Source organism: Amblyraja radiata, chromosome 12 (genome assembly GCF_010909765.2).
Source record: "Amblyraja radiata isolate CabotCenter1 chromosome 12, sAmbRad1.1.pri, whole genome shotgun sequence".
Taxonomy (NCBI): domain Eukaryota; kingdom Metazoa; phylum Chordata; class Chondrichthyes; order Rajiformes; family Rajidae; genus Amblyraja; species Amblyraja radiata.
Genome location: NC_045967.1, coordinates 5448248 through 5475777, shown reverse-complemented (window position 1 = coordinate 5475777; position 27530 = coordinate 5448248). Strand labels below are relative to the sequence as shown.

Genomic DNA, 27530 nt, shown 5'->3' with positions numbered 1-27530 from the left:
GAACCTGTTTCCTTGGCATGGGGACCTCATCTCCTAGCGATGGCCCTTTTTCACCATCTCCACCACTCCTCTTCCTCATGGACTCTCCCTGCTGGTCTTCCACCCTCTTTGGACCTTTTAATTTCCAAATTCTGCCACTACATCAACAATCTTGACTTCTCCACTCAAGTTACACACTTCAATCCCACTTCCTTTGAATGCACAGCCATCTGCTTACTCAGTAACAAACCAAATATTGTTATTAAACCTGCCGACAAGGGAGGTCTACCCAGTTGAGGCCAGACATCAGATGTCGGACACCTCATTACACCTACTCCTTGACCATGACCACACAGACAAACCCCAGGCCACCATTTTCCAGACCGTTACCAATCTCACCTTTAGCAATCTCCACTTCACAGACTCCAACCTTACAGATAATCAGCCCCATTCCACCTGCTTCTATCTCCTTCCCAAAATCTGCAAAGAGGGCAGACCCATTATTGCGCCTCGCATGGAAAATGATCAACTTTACTGAAATAGCATTCCACCTCTGAGCTAGTGTCAAGAAAGAATTAGTTGGATAAAGGAGAAATGGTTTGGTCTGGCGGTTTCTAACCTGCACCCTTTATTTTTGGAGCATAAAACTTAAAATGTATTTGCATATCACAAATGCAGGTGAATTCTCCCTAGTTGTTCAAAAAGGGAGCAGCCCAAAAGGTTTACTTTAAAATGTAATATATTTAAATCTTTTGAACCATTGAGCCATTTTTAAGTTTTCAAGTAAAGGGGATCAAGTGGGGGAAATATGCTGTAAACCTATGTTGGGTGGGTAATGATGTTTTCAAGTCCAATAGGAATATATTTTGATGAATCATTTATATTGATAAAATAAATAAAATATCCCATTTTATTTAACAGGCTCCTATGTCCAATATCCCTGTACTGAAAGGACGTCCTGGATGAATATTTGAAATGTAATGTATATAAATATACAGCTTACTTATTTATTAAAATCCGAGTATTTATGTAAACTTTTCCGCAGGGGAAATTAAGTAAGGAGAGCAAATTGAGAACATTTATTTTACAAACATTGGAAGAGTGGGCACAGCAGAAACAGTCACATAGTCTCTTTCTGCAGTTAGTTTTTCTACAACTTTAGTGCAGTAAGTGTGAATAATCAGATGTAAAGCAATTGCCCTGCATCTTTGGAAAGAAGATCTCGGGTAGTTTGGGAAGGGGAAGGAATTATGGTGGGGAGGAGAGAATGAATGAATAAAAAACAAAGCCAACTCATCTAATAACTCAGCAACTCAGTGTTGCATCTCTAATATGATTTTTAATGCAAAAAAACAAGTTTTCACTCATGATTTACAAATTCCCCAAATAGATATTATATTCTGTGCTTTAATGAAAAATACTGAATTTACATCAACTATTGCGGGGGGGGGGAACATGTTTCAACTTTACAACCTGACGACTCGTTAAATTATAGAAAAATCAAAGAAAGCGGGCGGAGTTGTATTAACAATGTTTTGAGGTTTTGCTTCTTGAACAGAACCACATTGTATACACCTACATAAAAAGTAGAAACATGCCAGTGTTCACTGGAGAAGCAGGTTCCTTAAAAGATGATACAAAACAAAGTCTTACCTTTTTCTAAACCATTTTGAATAGTAACTGTAAAGAAGGAAGAAAAATGAACATGTTTTTAAACAAGGAAACACTCACATCAAGCATAACAAAGTAATTATCCTTCATTCACAGTACAAAAAAACATTATAACTAACTGTAAGCTCGAGACATTCATATGACTCTTATTGGAATTGAAATCTATAAAATGAAAATAACTGTGGCAGCACAAGCTACTACTTCTTTATTTTTACTCCCCTGTCCCATAAAACAGTTCCTCAATTGCTTATAAACATGTTGTGCTTAACTCAGCTGCAGGAGTACTTTGTGGTAATATATTTCACATCCTAATGGGTCTGTCCCACTTAGGCTATTTTTAGGCGACTGTCATAGTCGGAGCAGGTCACAGAATAACCGGCACCTGGACCCCTCATCGCCATAACATTTGAAATAGAATCATTACTTTAACAACAAAAAAAAATGAAGTCAGTACCGGTGACAACCTAGGTCACCTGGCGACATTCTACGTTAACCTGCGGACAACCTACGTTAACCAGGCGACAACTTCGACAGCACCTACGTCAGGAGAAGACAAGCTACACTCATTGGCGTCAAACCCACTGTCGCCGACTGTCTCCGAAAATGTTTCAATATGTTGAAAATCCAGCGGAAACCAGAAAGACGCTACGACTCTTTGGGCGACTGAGGAGACAACTCACGACCATATAGGCGACACCCCGATGACCATGTGGCGACAGCCTAATTGCCTGTAGTCACCTAAAAAAATCGCCTAAGTGGGACAGGCCCATAATACATTTTCCAAAAAAGAAAAAGCAAAGATACAACTTTAAGTAGCAGTAAAATGATTTATTTGTAGAAGATGCAGGAATGTGTGGAATTTATTTTCGGACATAACTTTATGGCAATTTTGATGGCTGATTTATGAACTGACTCCCAGGTATTTGATCTCTACCAGAATTCCAAGCAGATTATGCCACTTCAGTCAGACCCGATTAGCAGCATGCGTTGTTTGGGTCTAATGATTTACAAAAATGTACAGAAAATATCAAATGCAAATTTGCCATTGTTAAATTCTCTGAAGTGCACAAGAGATTTATTTTGAAGATAGGAATCTTACTGGAAACGATTGCTTGCGGCCTTTGCTGTTGCATGCATGAGAAGTTGCTGGTTAAAGGGGCTGTCCCACTTAGGCGACATTTGAGCAAACTATGTTTGACCTTTAAGCTCGGGGGCACTCGCCTGAAAAACCGCAAGCTGCATCGACAGAGAGACAGACACACGGTGGGGGCCAGGGAAAGAGAGGGAGCGCTGTCTGAAATTCACACGGTGCAAAGCCAAGGTGATACCCACGATGAACAGGAAGGCTAAAGACCCCCCCCCCTCCTTTAAAAGAGCGGGTGGGGGGGATGGGAGAAGGAGGGGGGGGGGAGAAGGAGGGGGGGGGGAGGGAGATGAGGGCAGAGAAGGAGTGGTGGCACTTTTAAGAAGCCAGACAACTTTTTAATAATCCAGAGATACACAGCTGTGAGTTTTAGCGGGCATTTTATTTTTTATTTTACCATCGTCGGTTTTCCTTGGTTCTGAAAACTCGTGCTTACGTTTTTTTCCCCCAATGAGCCAATTAAAATGCCCGGTCAGCAAAGGAGATTACCTACGGCTACCTCGACTACCTACAACGACATGACGACCCCACTACCACTGCACTACGAGTTCAAAAGTATCGATTTTCTCCATGTCGACCAATTTTTGCTCGCAGAAATTTTTTCAGCTTGTTGAAAAATTTTCCTCAACCAAACTGAGGCCGCGAGTAGTAACCACTATGCGGGAACTCCTCTCGACCATGAAGGGGACTTACCATTGACCACCTACTGTGTCGACCATGCTGCGAGCTTGTGGCGAGCGCAGACTCTCCTAAACTCGCAAATAAGGTCGCCATAGTGGGACAGGCCCTTAACGTCACTCAGTACAAAGAAACAATTACCACAAATATGAATATTTATATCATAGGTTTTTTAAAATCGATTTCTAAGCCTGGGGTGAAACATTTGTAGATTGTGCACCTGGAAGTTATTTTTAACTTCTAGCTGCAAAAACACTAACTATAAATATTACAATGGTAACTTTTCATTTCCTCTTTGAAATACATTATTGGCATAACAATTTGTTGAACATTGAATGACAACTTACATTTAGACAGCAACTCTACTAATCAAGATCTCAAGGACTTTTGCTGTGCTCATGTTAAATTAAAGGAAGAGATATCGGAAAAAGTAATCAAAATCATCCTCAAAGGGGTTAATTTTAACAACAAATTGAGGGAGGAATTGAGAATTGAGACAGATTGAGAAGCAGTCTGAGGAATGGTCCTGACCCAAAATGTCACCTATCCATTTTGTCCAGTGATCTTGCCTGACTCTCTGAGTTACTCCAGCATTTTGTGTCTATCTTTGAGAGAAGGAGATGTTGAAATAGGGATCTCTGCAGCAAGGTGCTGGAAGCAGAAATAGTTTCAGAAGTGGAAACAGTTTTTGACATTTAGCTAATTTGGATTTGGTTGCTTGGTCCAGAATTGAAGATGCAAACAACTGGGGAGGAAAAAGAATTCAACAAAAGGCTATGGTCAAAGAGAATGCTTTTACTTGGAGTAAATTCCATTCAATTACAAACGTCTGACAACATAGCAGTGGTGGGGCCAAGAGAGATAGATTCACGTTTTAAGAGCATTCAGTTCTTTCAGGAGCATATTTTCAAAGTCACTTTTAGAGGTGTTGTTCCAGGACAGATCCGTGGAAACTTTGAAAGAATTGCGCAAGGGAAGGAAATTACACCACTGTTAAAATTTTCCAAGGTACAAATATACAAATAAACAGCTAATCTTGAAACTGAGGAAAAACAAACTATATATTTTCTCTATGACGCAAATTCCAATTGTGGGATTCGGGTAGTTGGGAAGATGGGGGATAAATCATCCCGTGACAGCTCTGGTTAGAAATCTGTTCCAGAGAAAAGACTAATAATCAGGAACACTTGACTCAGGTAGCAAGAAGCAATTTTGAGATTTAAACTTCCCTGCGATATTGACAATTCTTTTATGAATGTCCATTTTCAAGACACTGGAATTCTCCTGTGCATGGAAAGGCCCAGCAAATGACAGGATTATTTAATCTACACCACAAAACTGAGTTGCCACCTACTCAACTATCCAATATATGAGTGCTTTCTCTTGAACAACCTTCAATTTAAATCCTCCACAATTAATGGCAATGTTCTATGTTCCAAAGTACTGATGTTTAAGAATTCCCTGGTTTGTTCTTTCACTGCTCCTTCCTTCTTTAATGCAGTACCAAAATTCAGTCTTATGTAGAGGTTTTAGTCACCAGCCCTAACATGTTTGAGGTAGACACAAAGGGCTGGAGTAACTCAGTGGGTCAGACAGCATTACATCTCTGGAGAAAAAGGATGAATGACGTTTCGGGTTGGGGCCCTTCGTCAGATTCTAGTGAGTTTATTGTCATGTGTCCCTGACAGGACAATGACATTCTTGCTTTGCTTCAGCCCACAGAACATAGTAGGCATTTACTACAAAACAGATCAGTGTGTTCATATACCGTGATATAAATATATACACACATGAATAAATAAACTGATAAAGAGCAAATAACAGATAATTGGTTATTAATAATCAGAGTTTTGTCCGAGCAATGTTTAATAGCCTGATGGCTGAGGGGAAGTAGTTATTCCTGAACCTGGTTGTTGCAGTCTTCAGGCTCCTGTACCTCTGAAGATTCTGCAGTCTATTGATGGGTCCTGACCCGAAACGTCACCCATCCTTTTCTCCAGAGATGCTGCTGACCGCTGAGTTACTCCAGCACTTTGTGTCTATCTTCGGTATATATCAACATCTACAGTTCCTTTCCACACTGCCCTTATATGATTAAGTAGTTTAATGTCAATGCAGATCAAGGAATACATCCTTCCTCTGGCTCCACAATTCGCACCTCTTTTATCCTTATCTCACACTTGTTGTCTTTTTATCTCTGGCATTTGTCCAACTATCTGCCAATCATCCCCCCCCCCACCTCCTCACCTGAATCCACCAACACTTGCCAAGCTATGTCCTGCCCCCGCTTCTTCTCCCCCTCCCTGACCCCAAACCGTCACTCATTCATGTTCTGAAGAGATGCTACCTGATCCGCTGAGTTACTCCAGCACTTTGTCTTTTTCTGTAAAACAGCACCTACAGTTCCCTGTGTCCCCAAAGCAGATTGTAGGTAGGTAAAAAAGAGAATATTAGAGCGGGTAAATACAGGTTTCTTGCTGACAGAGGTGGGAGAATAAAAAATGGGAGAGAAATTAAACAATTGCTTTTGCAGCAGCCAGACCATCGAGAGAGTGAGTGAGTGAATTGGCTGAGACATCCTAATCAGTTGAGTGGATAGTTGACTTGATTAGATAAAATTAAGTTCAGGTCTACGGGAGCGGCCTTGATGAGGGGAAGTGCGAGTCTTTGGCACAAGAGTCTTCAGCGAGGAGGTTGAGGTAAGGAGACTACACTTCAATCGGTTGTGTGTTTAATTTAATTTAAATATTTAAACTTGTGATGGTGAACGGGACGACAAAAGCTTCCTGGACAGCACCTACAGTCAGGTCGTCACTCCAAGAGTGCAGGAGGTACGACGAGTAGAGACGGAAAGAAAGAGGACGAAGCGAGTGCAGGAGACCTCGGTGGAAGTACCTCTTGAAAACAGGTACATCCTCTTGGGAGATGTTGGGGCAAATGACGCTTCTAGTCCGAGCGGCGGACAGGTCTGTGACACGAATCTAGCGAAGAGACCGACGTCAGGCAGAGCCATAGTGGTGGGTGACTCCATTGTCTGAGGTGCAGACAGGAGATTCTGTGGTGACAGGCGAGACTCGGGGATGGTGTGTTGCCTCCCTGGTGCCAGGGTCCAAGATGTCTCAGACCGACTTCAAAACATCCTCGAGAGGGAAGGTGAGCAGCCGGTAGTTATGCATGTGGGTACAAATGACGTGGGTAAGAAGAGAAGGAGGTTAGTATAGAGCAATGTGAGTATAGAGAACATGGTTGGAAGCTGAAAAGCAGGACTTGTAGGGTGGTTGTTTCTGGGTTGTTTCCAGTGCCTCGTGTTGGTGAGGGTAGGAACAGGGACATAGAGGATCTGAATGTGTGGCTGAGGAGTTAGACATTAGACAACAGACAAAAGACAATAGGTGCAGGAGTAGGCCATTCGGCCCTCCGAGCCAGCACCGCCATTCAATGTGCCTGATCATCCACAATCAGTACCCCGTTCCTGCCTTCTCCCCATATCCCCTGACTCCACTATCTTTAAGAGCCCTATCTAGCTCTCTCTTGAAAGTATCCAGAGAACCGGCCTCCACTGAGGCAGAGAATTCCACAGACTCACCACTCTGTGAGAAAATGTGTTTCCTCATCTTGGTTCTAAATGGCTGATCCCTTATTCTTAATCTGTGGCCCTTGGTTCTGGATTCCCCCAACATCAGGAACATGTTTCCTGCTTCAAGCATGTCCAAACCCTTAATAATCTTATATGTTTCAATATGATATCCCCCTCATCCTTCTAAATTCCAGAGTAAACCAGCCGCTCCATTCTCTCAGCATATGACAGTCCCGCCATCCCAGGAATTAACCTTGTGAACCTACGCTGCACTCCCTCAATAGCAAGAATGTCCTTCCTCAAATTTGGAGACCAAAACTGCACACAATACGCCAGGTGTGGTCTCACTAGGGCCCTGTACAACTGCAGAAGATGTTCCTTTGCTCCTATACTCAACTCCTCCTGTTATGAAGGACAACATGCCATTCGCTTTCTTCACTACCTGCTGTACCTGCATGCTTACTTTCAGTGACTGATGAACAACGACCCCCAGATCCCGTTGTACTTCCCCTTTTCCCAACTTGATACCATTTAGATAATAATCTTCCTGTTTTTGCTACCAAAGTGGATAACCTCACATTTATCCACATTAAACTGCATCTGCCATGCATCTGCCCACTCACCCAACCTGTCCAAGTCACCCTGCATTCTCATCGCATACTCCTCACAGTTCACACTGCCACCCAGCTTTGTGTCATCGGCACATTTGCCAATGTTACTTTCGGAGAAGATCCCGCTTGCTCCCTTTGCCAAACACCTGCATCACTAAGGCACATTTTAACAGGATGCACTATGAGCCTCAGCCAAGGGCGTTACACTTGGTGGCATAACCAAGTTCTCAGACCGCTGGCATCAATCCTTGAACAGAGGTGAAGGACACATCACAACCAGAGGGAGAAGGACACATCACAACCATCCACACTGATGAGTTAAAAGATGAACCATTTTCTGTCCCCGCTGACATCCCATCAATCTCACCCACACAACATAAATTTGACATCAACCCTCCCATGCTGAGCGAGGTAAAAGAAGTAGTGAGGAAGGCAAGAACGGCCTCTGCACCAGGCCCTAATGGTGTACCGTATTGTGTCTACAAGAATGCCCCAGATATCCTGAAATTGTTCTGGAGCAACATGAGGGTTGTGTGGGAAAAACAAGTCATCCCCAAAGCCTGGCGAAGAGCGGGGGGAGTCCTGATCCCAAAAGAAAAAAGAAATTCCACCATCGAACAGTTTCGGCAAATAAACCTTCTTAACATAGAGGGCAAGATCTTTTTCATTGTGGTGGCGAAAAGACTTACAAAGTATCTGAAACAAAACCATTTCATTGATACGTCAATCCAAAAGGCTGGCATAGCAGGCTTCTCGGGATGCCTTGAACATACCAGCATCATATGGCATCAAATCCAGACTGCTAAGAAAGAACAAAATAATCTGCATGTCTTGTTCCTCGATCTGGCCAACGCCTAGGGATCAGTTCCTCATTAGCTATTGTGGACTGCTTTTGAATTATTTCAGGTGCCTGCAATATTAACAAATCTGGTAAAAAACTACTTCCAGGATCTGCAATTTTGTCTCACAACATCAGACTTTACCATAGCGTGGCAGCCACTGGAAGTAGGCATCATGGTGGTGTGCACCATCTCCCCATTGATCTTCACTATGGCAATGGAGCTCATTATCAGAGCATCAAAATGGGTTGTGGGAGGAAAACGGCTACAGTGTGGTCAGCGATTGCCACCGATACGAGCCTATATGGACGATATAACAACACTAACAACTATCCCCTCCACCAAGAGACTTCTGGAAAAATGTCATCAAAATATCACATGGGCAAGGATGAAGATTAAACCCAGCAAGTGCAGAAGCATCTCCATTGTCAAAGGTCAAGTCAAGGATCAAAGATTTCATATTGACGGAATACATGTTCCAACTGTTTCAGAAATGCCAGTGAAGAGTTTGGGCCGATGGTATGATGCAAAGCTCAAGGACACCGAGCTGTTTGAACAACTCAAAAAGGATAACATCACTCACATAGCTCACATCAACAAGACCTTGCTGCTAGGAAAACTCAAGTTGTGGTACTTCCAATTTGGCATACTACCAAGAATCAGGTGGCCTTTAACTATGTATGAAATCCCCATCAACAAAGTGGAAAAGCTGGAAAGAATGATCAGCACACATGTGAAACAGTGGCTTGGACTTCCACGATGCTTAAGTGCTGTCGGACTGTACGGGAGTCGCAAATTGGAATTACCCATTGCAGGACTTGTGGAAGAGTTCAAATGAACTAAAGCAAGGTTGGTCATGACCCTCACTGAATCTGAAGATACTGTTATTCGAACAGTGGCCCCCCGTGTGGCAACGGGGAGGAAGTGGGCCCCATCTGAAGCCGTTCAGAGTGCTAAGTCTGCTCTTCATTTCCGGGATATGGTTGGCCAAGTCCAACACGGGAGAGCTGGGCTTGGGCTCGTCCCAAGAGCTCCTCAATGGCACAAGGCAACATCAGTGCAGAAGAGATGGCTCGTGGTGGAGGAGGTGAGAAGACGGGAGGAGGCAGAGCGACACACCAAGGCCGTCTCAATGACCAAGCAGGGCCAATGGACTAACTGAGAGAGCCTGGAAAAGAGGAAACTCAGCTGGCGTGACATCTGGCAAATGGAAGGATCTCGGCTAAGTTTTGTCATCAGAGCCACTTATGCCGTCCTACCCTCATCCCAGAACCTGAAGCACCTGCATCACTAAGGCATATTTTAACAGGATGCACTATGAGCCTCGGCCAAGGGCGTTATACTTGGCGGCATAACCAAGTTCTCAGACAGCTGGCATCAATCCTTGAACAGAGGCGAACGACCGCAAATGCTTCCCCACAAACATCGGCAGGAAATGTCCACTTAACAACATTTGTACCAGCAGGCCAACCTCCAGAGCACCAGATAACATCAATGGATGCAAGCATTCTGCAGCCTGCTCGGGATTGGAAAATGGAAGTGGACTTAGAAAAAAGGCTTGTGTTTCCCCCAGACATTGTGGCTACAACACTCCGGCCAGACATGGCCCTGTGGTCCACAACAGCCAAGTTGGCATACGTTGTGGAATTGACAGTTCCATGGAAAGATGGTGTTGAAGAAGCTTATGAGAGGAAAAAGACTAAGTACTCTGAACTGGCAACTGAAGCTTCCCAGAATGGCTGGAAGACCAAGATGTTCCCTGTCGAAATGGGATGCAGGGGATTTGTTGCTACATCTATGACCAGGCTATTAAAGAAAATGGGGGTGAGGGGTCGCTCCCTCCAACAAGCAATCAAGTCATTATCAAATTCTGCAGAAAAATCCAGCAATTGGATTTGTATCAAAAGGACAGACAACAATTGGGCTGCAAGATGAAGACAGGAGGGTATGGAATTGAGGGGGGGTGTAACTGGGACGCCAGGTATCACCGTTGAGCCCTCTGGAGATGTTGTGGGCTTATCAATGAAATGTCAAAGAAGGAGGGTGCCCACCTGATGACCCCGATGACGTACCTACCCTATCTTTCACCACTCCAATCATACTGCAAATAGCAAGAGTGCCGACTTATTACAGGGATTGAAACATCAAGTCCTATTAGCTCTACTGTAATCCCTTCATCTAAATCATTAATATATATTGTCAATAGCTGCGGTCCTATCACCGAGCCTTGCGGTACCTCACTAGTCACTGCCTGCCATTCTGAAAGGGACCTATTCTTTGTTTCCTGTCTGCCAACCAATTTTCTCGCCCTGTCAGAACTCTACCGCCAATACCATGTGCCCTAATTTTGCCCACTAATCTCCTGTGTGCGACCATTGGTGCAGGGGCAGGGATTTGGCTTTCTAGATCACTGGGATCTCTTCTGGGGCAGGGGTGACCTGTACAAAAGGGATGGGTTGCACCTTAATTGGAAGAGGATCGACATTCTGGCGGGCAGGTTTGCCAGTGCTACACGGGTGGGTTTAAACTAAACAGTGGGGGGGTGGAATCAACAACATGGAACCGTATCCATGCAGTTAACGGGGAAGAGAGTGTAGGAAAGGTCATGTCTAAACTAACAGGGCAGGGGGATGGACATCAATGCAAGGAGACAGAGGGCCATAGAAGGAGGACAGAAGCAAAAGGCAGAAGGGAGATAAGAAAAACTAACCAGAGAGCTTTGTGCCTTAATGCGACGAGCACGCGAAATAAGGTGGATGAATTGAATGCACAGTTAGTAGTTACGGGTAATGATATAGTTAGAATTACAGAGACATGGCGCCAGGGTGACCAAGGCAGGGAGCTTAACATGCAGGGGTATTCGATATTCAGGAAGGATAGACAGAAAGGAAGAGGAGGTGGGGTGACATTGCTGGTTAAAGAGGAGGTGAATGCAATAGCAATGATAGACATTAACTTGGATGCTGTAGAATCGGTATGGGTAGAACTGCGGAATAGCCAAGGGCAGAAAATGCTTGTTGGAGTTGTATACAGACCACCAAGCAGCAGTAGGGAGGTTGGGGATAGCAGGAAATTAGGGATGCATGTAGCAAAGGTACAGCGGTTATCATGGGTGACTTTAATCTACATATAGATTGGGCCAACCAAATTGGTAACAGTGCTGAGGAGGAGGATTTCCTGGAATGTATACGGGATGGGTTTTTAAACCAATATGTAGAGGAACTGACTAGAGGGCAGGCCATCCTAGACTGGGTATTGTGTAATGAGGAAGGATTAGTTAGCGATCTTGTTGTGCAAAGCCCCTTGGACAACAGTGACCATAATATGGCGGAATTCTGCATTAGGATGGAGAGTGACACGGTTAATTCAAAGACGAGGGTTCTGAAGTTGAATAAATGATACTTTGAAGGTATGAGACAGGAATTGGCTAGGATAGACTAGCAAATTATACTTAAAGGGCTAACAGTGGAGATGCAAAGACAAAGATTTAAAGACCGCATGGATGAACTCTAAAAATTGTCCATCCCTGTCTGGCGAAAAAATAAAACTGGGAAGGCGGCTCAACCGTGGCTGACGAGGGAAGTCAAGGACAGTGTTAAATCCAAGGAAGAGGCATATAAATTGGCCAGAAGAAGCGGCAAACCAGAGGACTGGGAGAAATGTAGAACTCAACAGAGGAGGACAAATGGGTTAATTAAGAGGGGGGAAAATAGCACGAAAGAAAGCTTGTGGGGAATATAAAAACTGACTGTAAAAGTCTCTGCAGGTATGTGAAAAGGAAAAGATTGGTGAAGACGAATCTAGGTCCCTTACGGTCAGAGGCAGGTGATTTTATAATAGGAAACAAGGAAATGGAAGAACGAGTACTTTGCTTCTGTCTTCACTAAGGAAGCCACAAACAATCTCCCGGAAATACTAGGGGACTGAGGATCTAGTGGGAGGGAGGAACTGAAAGGAATCTACATTAGTCAGAAAATGGTGTTAGGTAAACTGTTGGGACTGAAGGCAGATAAATCCCCAGGGCCTGATGGTCTGCATCCCAGAGTACACAAGGAGGTGGCCCAAGAAATTGTGGATGCATTGGTGATCATTTTCCAATGTTCTCTCAACTCTGGATCAGTTCCTGTGGACTGGTGGGTAGCCAATGTTACTCGACTTTTTTAAGAAAGGAGGGAGAGAGAAAACGGGGAATTATAGACCAGTTTGCTTTACATCGGTAGTGGGGAAGATGCTCGAGTTGATTATTAAAGATGTTATAGCAGCGCATTTGGAAAGCAGAGACGGGATCGGTCAAAGTCAGCATGGATTTATGAAGGGGAAATCATGCTTGACTAATCTTTTGGAATTTTTTGAGGATGTAACAAGTAGAATGGATAAGGGAGAGCCAGTGGATGTAGTGTAGCTGGACTTTCAAAAAGCCTTTCACAAGTTGCCATACAAGAGATTAGTGTGCAAAATTAGAGCACATGGTATTAGGGGTCGCATATTGACATGGATAGAGAACTGGTTGGCAGACAGGAAGCCAAGAGTAGGAATTAACGGGTCCTTTTCTGAATGGCAGGCAGTGACTAGTGGGGTGCTGCAAGGATCGGTACTGGTACCCCAGTAGTTTACAATATATATATTAATGATTTAGATGAGGGAATTAAATGTAACATCTCTAAGTTTGCAGATGACACAAAGCTGGATGGCAGTGTGAGCTGCGAGGAGGATGCTATGAGGCTGCAGGGTGACTTGGAAAGGCTGGGTGAGTGGGTAGATGCATGGCTGATGCAGTATAGTGTGGATAAATGTGAGGTTATCCACTTTGGTGGCAAGAACAGGAAGGCAGATTATTATTTGAATGGTGTCTGATTAGGAGAATGGGAGGTGCAACGAGACCTGGGTGTACTTACATCAGTCACTGAAAGTAAGCATGCAGGTAAGCAGCAGGCAGTGAAGAAAGCTAATGGCATGTTGGCCTTCATTGCAAGGATTTGAGTTTAGGAGCAAGGAGGTCCTACTGCCGTTGTACAGGGCTGTGGTTAGACCGCACCTGGAGTATTATGTACAATTTTGGTCTCCTAATTTGAGGAAGGACATTATTGCTATTGAGGGAGTGCATCATAGATTCACCAGGTTAATTCCCGGGATGGCGGGACTGACGTATGATGAAAGAATGGGCTTGTATTCACAGGAATTTAGAGGGATGAGAGGGAATATTATAGAAACATATAAAATTCTTAAGAGGATTGAACAGGGTAGATGCAGGAAAAAATATCCTGATGTTGGGAGAGTCCAGAACCAGGGGTCACAGTTTAAAAATAAAGGGTAGGCCATTCTGGACTGAGAGAAGGAAAAACATTTTCACCTAGAGAGTTGTGAATCTGTAGAATTCTCTGCCACAGAAGGCAGTGGAGGCCAATTCACTGGATGATTTCAAGAGAAAGTTAGATTTAGCTCTTAGGGCTAAGGGAATCAAGAGATTCAATTCAATTCAATGAACTTTATTTATCCGTTAGGAACTTCATTTGTGCAGAACATCAGTACGTGTACAGTTCACATACCCAGCAACACAACACAATATACCACACACATCACATACCAGCAGTCCAACAGTGGTCAGTAGGTAAAACTTGCAAAGCATAATACATGAAGAATAGGCAATAAAAACATTAAAATAATGTTAAAAAAAATATATATTAATAAATGAATAAATAAATAGATCAACTATTCATGTCTAATGGATGTAGGCACAAAACTCAACATGGCTCTCTTAATCCTGAATGTGAGTGATCTGTATCTCTGGCCTGAGGGTAGAAGACTGTATTGTATATGGGGGGGAAAAGCCGCAATGGGGTACTGTTTTTGTATGATCAGCCATGCTCATATTGAATGGCGATGCTGGCTCGAAGGGCCAAATGACCTACTCCTGCACCTATTTTCTACGTTTCTATTATGGATAGTTTGTCTAGTGAGGCTATATCTGTGGAACTGTGGAAGAAGAAAGGGATGATCACCTTGTTAGGAGTGTACTACAGACCCCCAAATCATCAACAGGAATTAGAAGAGCAAATATGCCAGGAGACTGCAGCCAGCTGCAAGTCTAATACGGTTGTCGTAGTAGGGTATTTTAACTTTCCCAATGTTGACTGGGAATGTCATAGTGCGAAAGGTTTGGACCAGGTGCGATTTGTCAAATATGTTCAGGAGAGTTTCCTCCGGCAATAAGTAGAGGGCCCCACACGGGAGAGGGCAATGCTTGATCGAATCTTGGAAAATTGGGAAGGACAGGTGGATGAAGTGTGGATGAGCCTTTTGGGAAAAGCGACCACTGTTCAATTAGGTTTAAGATAGTTATGGATAGAGACAGAGCAGGCCCTGGAATTTAAATTCTAAATTGGGGCATGGCCAACTTTGAAGGTATGAGACAGGAATTTGTTAAAGTTGACTGGAGTAGGTAGTTTGGAGGAAAAGGAACGTAGGGAAAATGGGATGTTTTTTAAAGTGTGCTGAAAAGTGTTCAGAGACATCGTCCCTGTTAGAGTGAAGGGCAAGGCAGGAAGCGTAAGGAAGCTTGGGTGATGAGGGAAATAGAGATTCTGGTCAAGAGTAAGAAGGAGGCATGGGGCAGGTATAAACAGCTGGGATCAAGTGTATCCCTGGAGGAGTTCAGGAATTATGGAGCAAGCTTAATAAAAGAAATACAAGAGGACAAAAAGTGGGCAGGAGCTAACTCTGGCAGATAGCATTATTAGTGTAGTTTATTGTCTCATGACCGAGGTACAGTGAAAAGCTTTTTGTTGGGTGCTAATCAGTCAGCAGAAAAACAATGCATGATTACAATCAATCCATTTACAGTGTATATGATAAGGGAATAACGTTTAGCTAAGGGAATAACGTTTAGCTAAGGGAATAACGTTTAGATAAGGGAATAACGTTTAGATAAGGGAATAACGTTGGGATTATGGATAATCCAAAGAGATTTTATAAGTACATAAAGAGAAAAAGGGTAACCGGAGAGAGAGTGGGACCCCTCAGGAATCAAGGTGGTCAACAATGCGTGGAGCCACAGGAGATGGGCAAGGTCCTAAAAGAGTACTTCTCTGTTTTTTCAGTGGAGAAAGACATGATGGCTGGGGAACTTGGGGCAGTTAATGGAAGTGTTTTGACAGCAGACAGTATAACGGTCAAAAAGGTCCCGACGTGTATGAAGGAAGACAAATCCCCAGGGTTTGATCAGATATATCTGAGGACACTGTGAGAAGCCAGAGAGAAAATTGCAGGTGCCTAGCTGAGATTTACGAGTCGTCATTAAGTACAGGAGAGGTGCCGGAAAACTGGAGGGTGACAAATGTTGCGCGTCAAGAAGGGCTGCAGGGAAAAGGCTAGGAATTACAGGCCAGTGAGCTTAACATCTGTGGTTAGAAAGTTACGAAAGGGTTTTCTGAGGGATAAGATATACATGCATTTAGCTGGACAAGGGCTGATTAGGGATAGTCAGCATGATTTAGTACATGGGAGGTCCTGTCTCACAAATCTGATTGCATTTTTTTGTTGATGTGACAAATAAGGATGATGGGAGCAGAGGTGTACACATTGTATGTATGGATTTCAGCAGAACATTCAATAAGGTTCCACATGGTAGGCTGCTCTAGAAGGTTAGAGTGCATTGCATCTAAGGGTAACTGAATAGATAGAAAATTGGCTTCATGAAAGGAAGCAGAGGGTGATAGCGGAAGGTTGATTTTCAAACTGGAGGCCAGTGACTCGTGGTGTATGGCTCGGGAATTGGTGCTGAGTTCATTGCTATTTTTCACCTATAATAATACATTTTATTTATGGGCGCCTTTCAAGAGTCTCAAGGACACCTATATCAATGATTTGGGTGAGAACGTACATAGGATGATTAGCAAGTTTGCAGATGACACAAACGTAGGTAGTATTGTTGATAGTGAATATGGTTGTCAAAAATTGAAGCAGGATCTTGATCAGTTGGGCAGGTGGGCTGAGGAATGGTGGATGGAATTTAATACAGAGAAATATGAGGTGTTGCATTTCGGGAAGTCCAACATGGGCAGGACCTACACAGTGAATGGTAGGGCTCTGGGGAGTGTTGTAGAGCAGAGAGATCTCGGAGTGCTGGTACACAGTCCTTGAAAGTGACGTCGCAGGTAGATCGGATGATTAAAAAGGCTTTTGGCATTTTGGCCTTCATCAGTGGGAGTATTGAGTATATAAGTTGGGGGGGGAGGGGGGGGGGGGTCATGTTGCAGTTGGGCCACATTTAGAGTATTGTGCTCAGTTTTAGGCACCATATTATAGGAAAGATGTTGTCAATACAATACAATACAATACGGTTTTATTCGTCACATTGCACATAAAGTGCAAGTGAAATGAATTTGCCAGCAGCGGTACAATGAGAAAGAACACACAAAAACACAATAAAAATTTAACACAAACATCCACCACAGCATTCATCGCTGTGGTGGAAGGCACAAAAATTGGCCAGTCCTCCTCCATTTTCCCCCGTGGTCAGGACCACAACCTTCCGCAGTCGCCGCTGCAGGCGTCCAGATGAATGAAAGTCAAGGTAAGTCCTGAATCGGTGCCTCCCCCACCGGAGACCGCGGCTTCAGGCTGGTGAAGGCCGCAGGCGGCGGTCGATGATTTAAAGTTCGTGCAGCAGCCATCATCTATACAGCCATCATCGAAAGCATCCTCACTTCATCCATCACAGTCTGGTTCGGCAGTCTCGACTCACTCTCCCGGAAGAAATTACAGCGCATCATCAACAGAGCATCCAAAATTATTGGCTTACCCCTACCATCCCTTGAATCACTTTACCACAAACGGACACTTCACAAAGCCCGCAAGATCATCTCTGATCCCACTCACCCTGCACACTATGCCTTTCAGCTACTGCCCTCTGGGAGGCGTTACAGGACAATTGCCTCCAAAACAAACCGCTTCAAAAACAGTTTCATTCCCACTGCAATTAACATTTTAAACTCTGTACGGTGAGGAATAAGAATAAGCATGGCCCTTATGTATTATGAAATGTGTCTGTCTGTATGTATATCTATGTTATATGTTTAATGTTTCATGAAATGTTGGAACCTGTACCGAGCTGTACTGATAACAAATTCCACCAGCCTGGCTGTGTGGTCATTAAAATACAAAAAGAATACAATACAAGAAGCACCGCAGACTGCAGGGCCGGCAGTCGAAGTTGAAGCTCCCCTCCAGGGATCCCCAGCGAGGGACCCCGTTCCCGATGGTAAGTCCATGCCGCGCCCGCAGTAGAAGTAGGCCACGGGCCGGCAGTCGTAGTGGAAGCTTCTTCTTCCCCCGGGTCCCCAACGAGGGATCCCGGGCTGCAGACGTCACGCCAGCTGGAGCTGTGCAGACCGCGGCTTCAGGCTGCCGCGGTCCAGCGAAACGGAGCGCTCCCCTCCGGTGAGCCCCAGCGAGGGCTCGCCCGCTCCACGCCGAGAGTCCACGCTGCGCCCGCCGCTGAGGCCCCGGGCGCGTCTCCAGGAAAGGCCGCGCCGATCCTTGCTGTTAGGCCACAGGGGAGGCGACCTGGAAAAAGTCGCCTCTCCGTGGAGGAGGCGACCAAAACGGTTTCCCCCTTACCCCCCCACACCACCCCCCACACAAAACGCACAAAGAAATATTAAAAACATATTTAAACACACTAAAAAAATTAAAAAGTTGAAAAAAACTGACACGCTGCTGGCAGGGCGCCGGCTTGCAGCGCCCCCACCGACCTATACTCTCAGGTAGTCAAGGTAGAAATGGTGCAGAGATTCATGAGAATGTCGCCAGGACTCAAGGGCCTGAGCTATAGGAAGCCGTTGAGCAGCCTAGGACTCTGTTCCTTGGAGCACAGGTGAATGAGGGGTGATCTTATCGAAGTGTACAAAATCATGAGAGGAATACATCAGGTAAACGCACAGTCTCTTGCCCAGAGTAGGGGAAATTGATAACCAGAGGATATAGTTTTAAGATGAGGGAAGAAGGATTTAACTGAGAGGTAACTTTTCTTACACAAAGTATGATGGTTATATGGAACGAGCTGCCGGAGGAGGTTGTTGAGGCAGGTACTATGATAATTTTAAAGAAACTAGATGTACATGAATAGACAGGTATATGAATAGGGTAGATTTAGAGGGATATGACCCAAACACAGGAAGGTGGAACTAATGTAGATGGGACATGTTGGTTGGTGTGGGCATGTTGGGCCGGTGGGGCTGTTTCCACACTGTTTGACTCTACGACATTAGTGAAAAGAAAGAAAGCACAAACAGATTGCAGGAAACCTGTGAAAGCAGGTTTCCATCTATCAGTTGGGTCAATGCCTAGATCTGGTTTGCATTCTCCATCCTTCAATGGACTGCAATAGTTTAAGATGGAGGCATATAATGATTTGGTTTATGAAAGTAAAGTAAAAATAAATGAATTCTGAATTCAAGATAGAAAAGTTCTGGATTAGATTAAGGGAGAAGCAATCAGCTTTTATATCATCAACTGCTCGACTTTTCCAAAAAATCCTATATATGTTGTTACTGGATGCTGAGATTTAGATGCAATGTGCTGTCATTAAATTCAAATGGTTTGGACTCCTGGAGATTATTGGCATATTTTGGGTTGAATTACAGCAAGGTTATGTAATGGCTCTTTAGAGTCCCTATGGAATTAAACTGGAACACATCCGGTAAGCAGATCGAACTCCATACGAAGCACAAGCAGTTACACTATAATTTCCCCCGTCCTCCTCGAGGGAACAGCTAACACATCAATTCCTTTTAATGATACACATTTGAGCCAAATTTTTAATACTACATTTAGGTAACACTGAACATCTGATAATGTCTGCCATCGCTGCTTGCAATTAAAAACTAAATTTTGTTGGGTATCATTTTTTCACTTATGATTCACAGTTATTTCAAAAGTAAAGCAACTACCCTGCTGGATTCTGTTTGATATGGAGTCTATTAGGGCCCCACACTGATCATATCACGTCCATTATGATATAGGAGAATATTATGAAGCTCAAGACCGAGGAAACCAAAGCTGCAGTCATTAAAATTGCATGATCAAGAGACCAGAAATGTCAGAATCCATAGATTTAACAGAAAGTCTGAGGATGGTGATAAATTTAGAAAAAGACAAAGCAATAATTTGAAAATAAGCGAGAAGTACAGTACTGAAGCATTACTGGAAAATGAGCTGGTGCAGGTCTCAGTAAGCTCAGGGCTGCTGAGCAAGTGGGACAGCGCAATTTAGAATATGAGCCACCGAAATTTGGATGAATTAGTTTGCATAAAGTGGAAGATAGAAAGACAACCAGGACATCATAGGACCAGTCACATGCAGGTAATAAAGCCAAATCTGAGAATTTCAGCAGCGGAAACTTGGGGGCTTGGGTACAGTAAAAGGTAAAAATTGATCAAAGAAAATATATCATTAGAAACTCAAGGCTGATTACAGCAAATTCCATATAGATCCATTAAGCCTCAGACAAAAGTCAAGGAAAGAAGAAAGGTTGATGACTAAAAAGGAACATAGTTTGTTAAAATTTAGATACAGGTGATTTCTGCTTATTCCATCCAAGCCAAGCAGTGTGATAAATCAGATATGATGGCAGGGTGAAAAGTGATAGAAATGAGGTAGAGCGGGCTGATGCCAGCATATAAATAGAATCTGACATGTTTTAGGATGATGTCAATGAAAAATGGGAAGAATCAAGTATATAGACCCCTAGGGGGAAAACTGAGGTAACAGCACAGCAGTGGGAAGAAAAATAATTGCAGCAAATTCTCTGACATATGGACAGCCAAGATTGGAAACAAAGGAGGTGGAAGACTCCAACCAGGCAATGAGAGATATTACAACTCTGATGGCATGGTAGATTATGTCTAAGGCTACAAGCAGGTCAGTAAGAATGAAGCAGAATAGTTGACCACATTTCCTTAGGATGCCATGCGATTTTGATTAATACAAGATAATAAATTGTACGGAAATTGTGCAACATATTTGTCAAATGGTGCCAAGGCTGTGGAGGAGTCTGTATGAAATCTAGATGGTTTAGCATGTGCAATTTTTAAAGCACAATTCTAACAGTGGCTTATTTAGTGGTACATATAGTTCGAATATAACCTTCCTGTTCTTGTATTCTATGCCTCGACTTATAAAGGAAAGGTGCATTTTGTATGCTTTTCGCCAGAGATGCTGCCTGTTAATCCAGCATTTTGTGTTTATGTTTTTTCTAAACTACCTTATTTATCTCTCCTACTAATTTTAGGTATCTGTGGACAAAGGTCTCTGTATTCCTCTCCACATCCTTCCATGGTCAATTGCTTTGCTGCCCTTGCCCAAATAGATTACCTCACTACAAAATTAACCAGCCCATCAATATCCTCCTGTGACATAATGCTTTCTTCTCTACTATTAAATCACATTGTTATTTAGTATATCAACTGCAAACTTCTTTATGTGTAGGAAAGAACTGTAGATGCTGGTTTAAATCAAAGGTAGACACAAAATGTTGGAGTAGCTCAGCGGGACAGGCAGCATCTCTGGAGAGAAGGAATGGGTGATGTTTTGGGTCGAGACCCTTCTTCAGACTGGTGTCAGGGGAGTGGGTAGGACAAAGATAGAATGTAGTTGGAGACAGAAAGACTGGTTGGAGAACTGGGAGGGGGGAGGTGGTGGGGTGAGAGGGAAAGCACGGGGTGTTTGTAATTGGGAAGTCAATGTTCATACCGCTGGGGTGTCAGCTACCCAAGTGAAATATGAGGTGCTGTTCCTCCAATTTACCCTGGCGCTCATTCTGACAATGGAGGAGACCCAGGACAGAAAGGTCAGATTGGGAATGGGAGGTGCAGTTAAAGTGCTGAACAACCGGGAGATCAGGTGGGTTAAGGTAGACTGAGCGGAGGTGTTCAGCGAAACGATCACCGAGCCTGCACTTGGTCTCGCCGAGGTACAGAAGTTGACACCTGGAACAGCGGATACAGTAGATGAGGTTGGAGGAGATGCAAGTGAACCTCTGCCTCACCTGAAAAGATTGTTGGGGTCCTTGAATGGAGATAAGGAGGGAGGTAAAGGGACAGATGTTGCATCTCCTGCAGTTGCAGGGGAAAGGATCTGGGGAAGGTGTGGTTTGGGTGGGAAGGGACAAGTTGACCACGGAGTTGCGGAGGGAACGGTCTCTGCGGAAAGCAGAAAGAGGTGGAGATGGGAAGACGTGGCCAGTAGTGGTATCTCGTTGGAGGTGGCGAAAGTTTTGGAGGATTATGTGCTGTATAATTCTTCATGCAAATTTTCTATGTAAACTTCTTTATCAGGTCTCTTTATCAGGGCAGAGGAGGCCAAATTACTGGATGCATTTAAGAGAGAGTTAGATAGTGCTCTAAGGGCTAGTGGAATCATGGGATATGGGGAGAAAGCAGGCACGGGTTATTGATTAGAGACGATCAGCCATGATCACAATGAATGGCGGTGCTGGCTCGAAGGGCCGAATGGCCTCCTCCTGCACCTATTTTCTATGTTTCTATGTCCCCTTACATTTCATTAGAGTATATTACAAACAGCACCATCTCATTGCAAATAAAGAACACGTCAGCAATTAACCGTTACTTTTTGCTTCTGAGCAGTTTTGAAACTAATTTCCCCTCTCCTATGGATCCCATGAGCATTTACTTTATTGATGAACCTGCTACATAAAACTTGCTGAAAATTGGGTCCCTCAGCAACCTTTCTTTTCACCTTCTTTAAAAAAATTCAAAGTAGACAGATATGACCTTCCCTTAGCAAATCCATGCTGACTGTTCTTGATTAATTTTTTTTTCTTTTTTGTGTTTAGTTTATTGTCACGTGTACCGAGGTACAGTGAAAAGCTTTTGTTTTGTGAAACCCAGTCAGCGGAAAGACAATACATGATTATAATCGATCCATTTACAGTGTATAGATACATGATAAGGGAATACTGTTTAGTGCAAGGTAAAGTCAGCAAAATCTGAACAAGGATAGTCTGAGAGTCAGCAATGAAGTAGATAGTAATTCAGCACTGCTCTCTGATGTGGTAAGATGATTCAGTTGCCTGATCACAGCTGGGAAGAAACTGCCTCTGCATCTGGAGTTGTGTGTTTTCACCTGATTATCTGAGGGGAGAGGGGAGAAGAGGGAGTGGCCAGGGTGCAACTCGTCCTTGATTATGCTGCTGGGCTTGCCGAGGCAGCATGAAGTATAAATGGAGTTAATGGTTTGTGTGATGGTCGGGGTGCGCATGTAATTCCCCTTCAGATTTGATCCCAATAATTTATACATTCCCCTAAATCAACCCAATTACCCAATGTAGATAGTATATATCTTCAATGTAGTACAATGTAGATAGTATAAATCAACCCAAATACCCAATGTAGATAGAACGCTGCACCACAGAGAGCATCCTAACATATGGCATCTCTGTGTAGTATCTCAGCTGCACGGAGGCAGAGAGGAGAGCTCTTCAGCGCGTCGTCCACAGAGCGTATCCACCACACACGGTGCCTCAGGAAGGCCGTCAGCATCCATAAAGACTCCTCACACCCTTGTAATGGACTGTTCGAACTACTTCCCTCCGGCAGACGTTACAAGGCCTTTTACGCCCGCACCTCCAGACTCAGGAACAGCTTCTTTCCCAGAGCTATAGCGGCTCTGAACCGGCCCTGCTGAGTGCCCCCCACCCCCATGGACTGCTTCCCTCGGATGGTCACGTTGCACAGACACATCTGCACTTTAGTCTGTTTGAACTGTTTTGACTATTTTACTGTTGTAATGTTCTTTTTCCAAACCATGTTCTCGGGGTATCTAAATCTAAATGTTATTAGTTATTTAAGTTATGACATCGGATGGAAGCTGCATACCAAATCTCGTTGCGCTTATGTGCAATGACAATAAAATATATTATTATTATTGTTATGTAATTACTTGGTAACATTCCCTGGGCAATAACTGTACTGTTGCCGTCAACATCTTTCAATGCAAGTATATAAATTTGGTGTAGGAAAGAACTGCAGATGCTGGTTTAAATCGAAGGTAGATACAAAATGCTGGAGTAACTCAGCAGTACCTCTGGAGAGAAGGAATGGATGACGTTTCGGGTCGAGACCCTTCTTCAGACTGAAGGGTCTCGACCCAAAACGCCTGAGTTACTCCAGCATTTTGTGTCTACCTTCATTATAAATCTGAAAGCAGTGTTAACATTACAGGTTTGGTAGGAACAAGATTTAATTGGCATATTTCAATGGGAAATTCAGAAATGAAGATGACACATCATCCAGAACTGTCAACAACATAGTTCTATCAAAGAAAGAGACTACCAAGCGAATACAGGAAGAGACCTAAATACATTTATATAGCCTCCTTCGCCATATTTGTCCATATGACAATTAACTCGACTTAACTTGAATGAAAATACAATACTTCCAATGACTCCTGGCCTATGATGTTAACATTCAGGATAGCACCGATAACCTTGTCCATGCATCCAGGGCAAAGAGAAGCCTTGTGAAATCCATCTGCCTGTCCCTTCACAAACTCCTGCCCCATCTGTGGAGGAGACTGCACTTCCCGCATTGGCCTCATCGGTCACCCCAGAGCCTACAAATCAGGAGTGGATGCAAATCTTCGTCCATCCCAAGGGATTGCCCAAATCAGAAGGACCTGCATATGTATTTATCCAGATACAGCTAGCTGTGTGCTGTGTATTTAAAGTCGAGCACCAGGAACATTCCCCAGTTCGTGTCCTCCTGCCCTGACAGCTGGTTGAGGGGCCAAGTTTATGATGGGAACAGACCCTTTGACTGTTGCCGGCCAGTGGACACAGCTCCTGTTTTCCTGTCAGCACCAAATTCAAAATAAAGAGGCACTTACAGACACACAGCTCGACCACATAGGCGTAGTAAGACCAAAGCACAACCAGGGTGATGATGAGCACTGGTATCCAAGCCAACACCCGCTGGCAGCACAAGAGTCCTCGCGATATCGCCATTTTCCCAGCCGGCCGATCGGCCGGTGCCGACAACACCAAAGATCTTATAGGATCTTTGGACAACACTGTCTCACCGACCCCGCCGTACGATGCGGCCCGCTCGGCTCCCTCCGCCACAGCGCTGGCCCACTCGGCTCCAGCGCCGGCCCACTCGGCTCCTTCCGCCACAGCGCCGGCCCACTCGGCTCCAGCGCCGGCCCACTCGGCTCCTTCCGCCACAGCGTCGGCCCACTCGGCTCCCTCCGCCACAGCGTCGGCCTGCTCAGCTCCAGCGTCGGCCCACTCGGCTCCCTCCGCCACAGCACCGGCCCACTCGGCTCCAGCGCCGGCCCACTCGGCTCCCTCCGCCACAGCGCCGGCCCACTCGGCTCCCTCCGCCACAGCGCCGGCCCACTCGGCTCCTTCCGCCACAGCGCCGGCCCACTCGGCTCCCTCCGCCACAGCGCCGGCCCACTCGGCTCCTTCCGCCACAGCGTCGGCCCACTCGGCTCCAGCGCCGGCCCACTCGGCTCCAGCGCCGGCCCACTCGGCTCCAGCGCCGGCCCACTCGGCTCCAGCGCCGGCCCACTCGGCTCTTTCCGGAAAGCTGCGGCCTGCTTCGGTTGTTCAGCAACAGCCGCCTCTACCGCCATTTCCACATTAGAGTCGGTTCCCTCTCATTTCGGAATATTTCGGTCCAGCTTCGTCTATTTACGGCTCGTCAATAGCAACTCGTATTGGAAAACAAATAATATCTTAGATGCCAGAACCTGAAACAAAAACAGAACATTTTATTTTTGTTTAGAGATGCTGGAAGATAGATCTCAGTTCTCTCCAGAGATGCTACCTGTCCCCCGCTGAGTTACTCCAGCATTTTGTGCCTATCTTCAACCCGAAACGTTGACAGCTCTCTCCTTCCACAGATGCTGCTTTCAAATTGGCCGCGTTCTTCCAACATTTCTGTTCCTGATATTCCTCTTTTCCAGGGAATTTCGACGGCAGGGAATATATGCTGGTAATTTCCGAGTGGCACAATGCAAGAACATCAAGGTATAGCGACGACGAGGAGTCTAAATTATAAATAGTATTGAAGATTAATATATCGAGTTACTTTGGAACATATGGTCACAATTGAATGAATGAAATACATAATTAATAATCCTGCAACTACAAGACATGCTACTATATTAAATGAAAAATAGCTGCCATTGGTGACTTAGAGATTGTATTAACAAGATCAAAGTTCTTTTATGCCTTCTATTTAGGGGTTCTCTGCTATTTAATAATGATTTATTCTATCTATGGCCCTCATAATTTTGTGCAACTCTTATCAGGTCACCCCTCAGTCTCATCCACTCCACCAAAAACAAACCCCAGTTTCATCATAACTGAAATTGTTCATTCCAATGCAATTGACCTTCCTACAGTCAGGTGGCTAGAATGGCACACAATATTCTAGCTCTGACCTAACCAATGTTTCATAAAGTTGTCTCTTATGTTCAATGCCCTGGCTAATGACGGCAAGTATATATTCTTGTAGAGACAGGAGGCCTCTGACCTGAAATGTCACCCATCAGTCTGAAGAAAGGTCTCGGCCCAGTATGTTACCTATCCATGTTTGCCAGAGTTGCTGCCAGACTCTGGCAAACATGGATCTGACATTCTTTCTTCACCACTTGTGCTGCCACCTTCAGGAATCCTTAAACTTCTACATCAAGGTCACTTGTTTTTTTTTGCATAATTTTTGCACTGTAGTTGGTAACATCGGTCTGCCTGTGTCACCAGACTGGAGATTTCTTCGGAGACTCGAGGAACTGCAGATGCTGGTTTATTTTTTTAAAAGACACAAAGTGCTGGAATAATCTAACAGATCAGGCACACCATTGGAGAATGTGATGGTAGACAAAAATGCTGGAGAAACTCAGCGGGTGAGGCAGCATCTATGGAGCGAAGGAATAGGCGACGTTTTGGGTCAAGACCCTTCTTCAGACTGAAGTCGGGGGGGGGGGGGTGGCGGGATAAAGAAAGACAGAGGCGGAGACAGTAGGCTGTAGGAAAGTTGGGAGGGGGGGGGGAGGAGGGAGAAAGCAAGGACTATCTGAAATTGGAGAAGTCGGTGTTCATACCGCTGGGGTGTAAACTACCCAAGCGAAAGATGAGGTGCTGATCCTACACTTTGCGGTGGGACTCACTGTGTATAGCTGATGTTTTGAGTTGGAATCCTTCGCCAGACTCATTGTAATGGGGAGAGAAAGCTGGAAGAGAGGTGGGTGCAGGTCAAATCTGACAAGTGATAGGTGGATGGAGGGGAGGGGGGAGTTGATTGGCAAATGAGTGGACAAATGCCCGAGATGGAGAGAAGACAAAACACTGAGATAGGATGTGTGAAATATGAAGTCAGAGGAAAGGTTATAGGTGGAAAGGGCAAGGGTTGTTATTGGTTAGTTAACTAAAATTGCAGAATTCAGTATTCTGGGTTGGGCTGCAAGCTACCTGAGCGGAATATGAGGTGATGTTCCTCCAGTTTGCTTGTCTCACTTGGCAGTGGAGGATGCCTGGGTCAGAAAGGTTGGTATGGAATAGGAAGTGAAGATGGTTATCAACTGGGAGATCTAGCAGGCCTTGGTGGACTAAGCGCAAGTGTACGGCGAAACAGTTGCCTAGTCCTCGCTTGGTCTTGCCGATGTAAAGAAGGCCACGTCAGGAGCACCGAATGCAGTATATGAGGTTAGAGGAGGTGCGCATGAACCACTGCCTCACCTGGAAGGACTGGATGGATGTGAGGGATGAGGCTTCTTTGTTCCCTCTCAGCCTACCTGACCGTAGATTTAAATGAGTCACTCCGATTGAAGGAATGTGTGTTTGAAAGGGTCATAGCATTGGGTCCTCATAGCATTGAGACCCATGACTATTATAAGCAACTAAGTCCACCTACCGTCACTGGGAATATTACATTTAACCTTCACTATAACTGGAAAGGACTCTCATGCAATAAGCACTAAACTGTTATGCTCCTTTTCAAGGGAAAATG

At 44.5% G+C, this 27530-nt stretch overlaps 1 protein-coding gene and 1 long non-coding RNA gene across 3 annotated transcripts in view; one reads left to right on the top strand and one right to left on the bottom strand.

Moving 5' to 3' along the window:
- The window catches only part of zdhhc15 (zinc finger DHHC-type palmitoyltransferase 15), a 72136-nt gene extending 47440 nt beyond the window's left edge, over positions 1-24696 (bottom strand). Inside the window, exons 1-3 of one of the 2 annotated variants that reach the window (XM_033030137.1) lie at positions 24587-24696; positions 24403-24556; positions 1633-1659 (exon numbers count right to left, since the gene is read on the bottom strand). In XM_033030137.1, coding sequence (XP_032886028.1) covers positions 1633-1659; positions 24403-24520 — 145 coding nt within the window. In that variant the 5' untranslated portion in view covers positions 24521-24556; positions 24587-24696. The remainder of the gene's footprint in view (positions 1-1632; positions 1660-24402; positions 24557-24586) is intronic. The other variant, XM_033030136.1, reaches the window with a different exon arrangement.
- Positions 7144-14168, top strand: LOC116978878. The gene is made up of 3 exons (XR_004413588.1): positions 7144-7161; positions 13379-13384; positions 14037-14168. It is a non-coding gene; the product is annotated as an uncharacterized LOC116978878 (long non-coding RNA).
- Positions 24697-27530: the final 2834 nt, after the last annotated feature.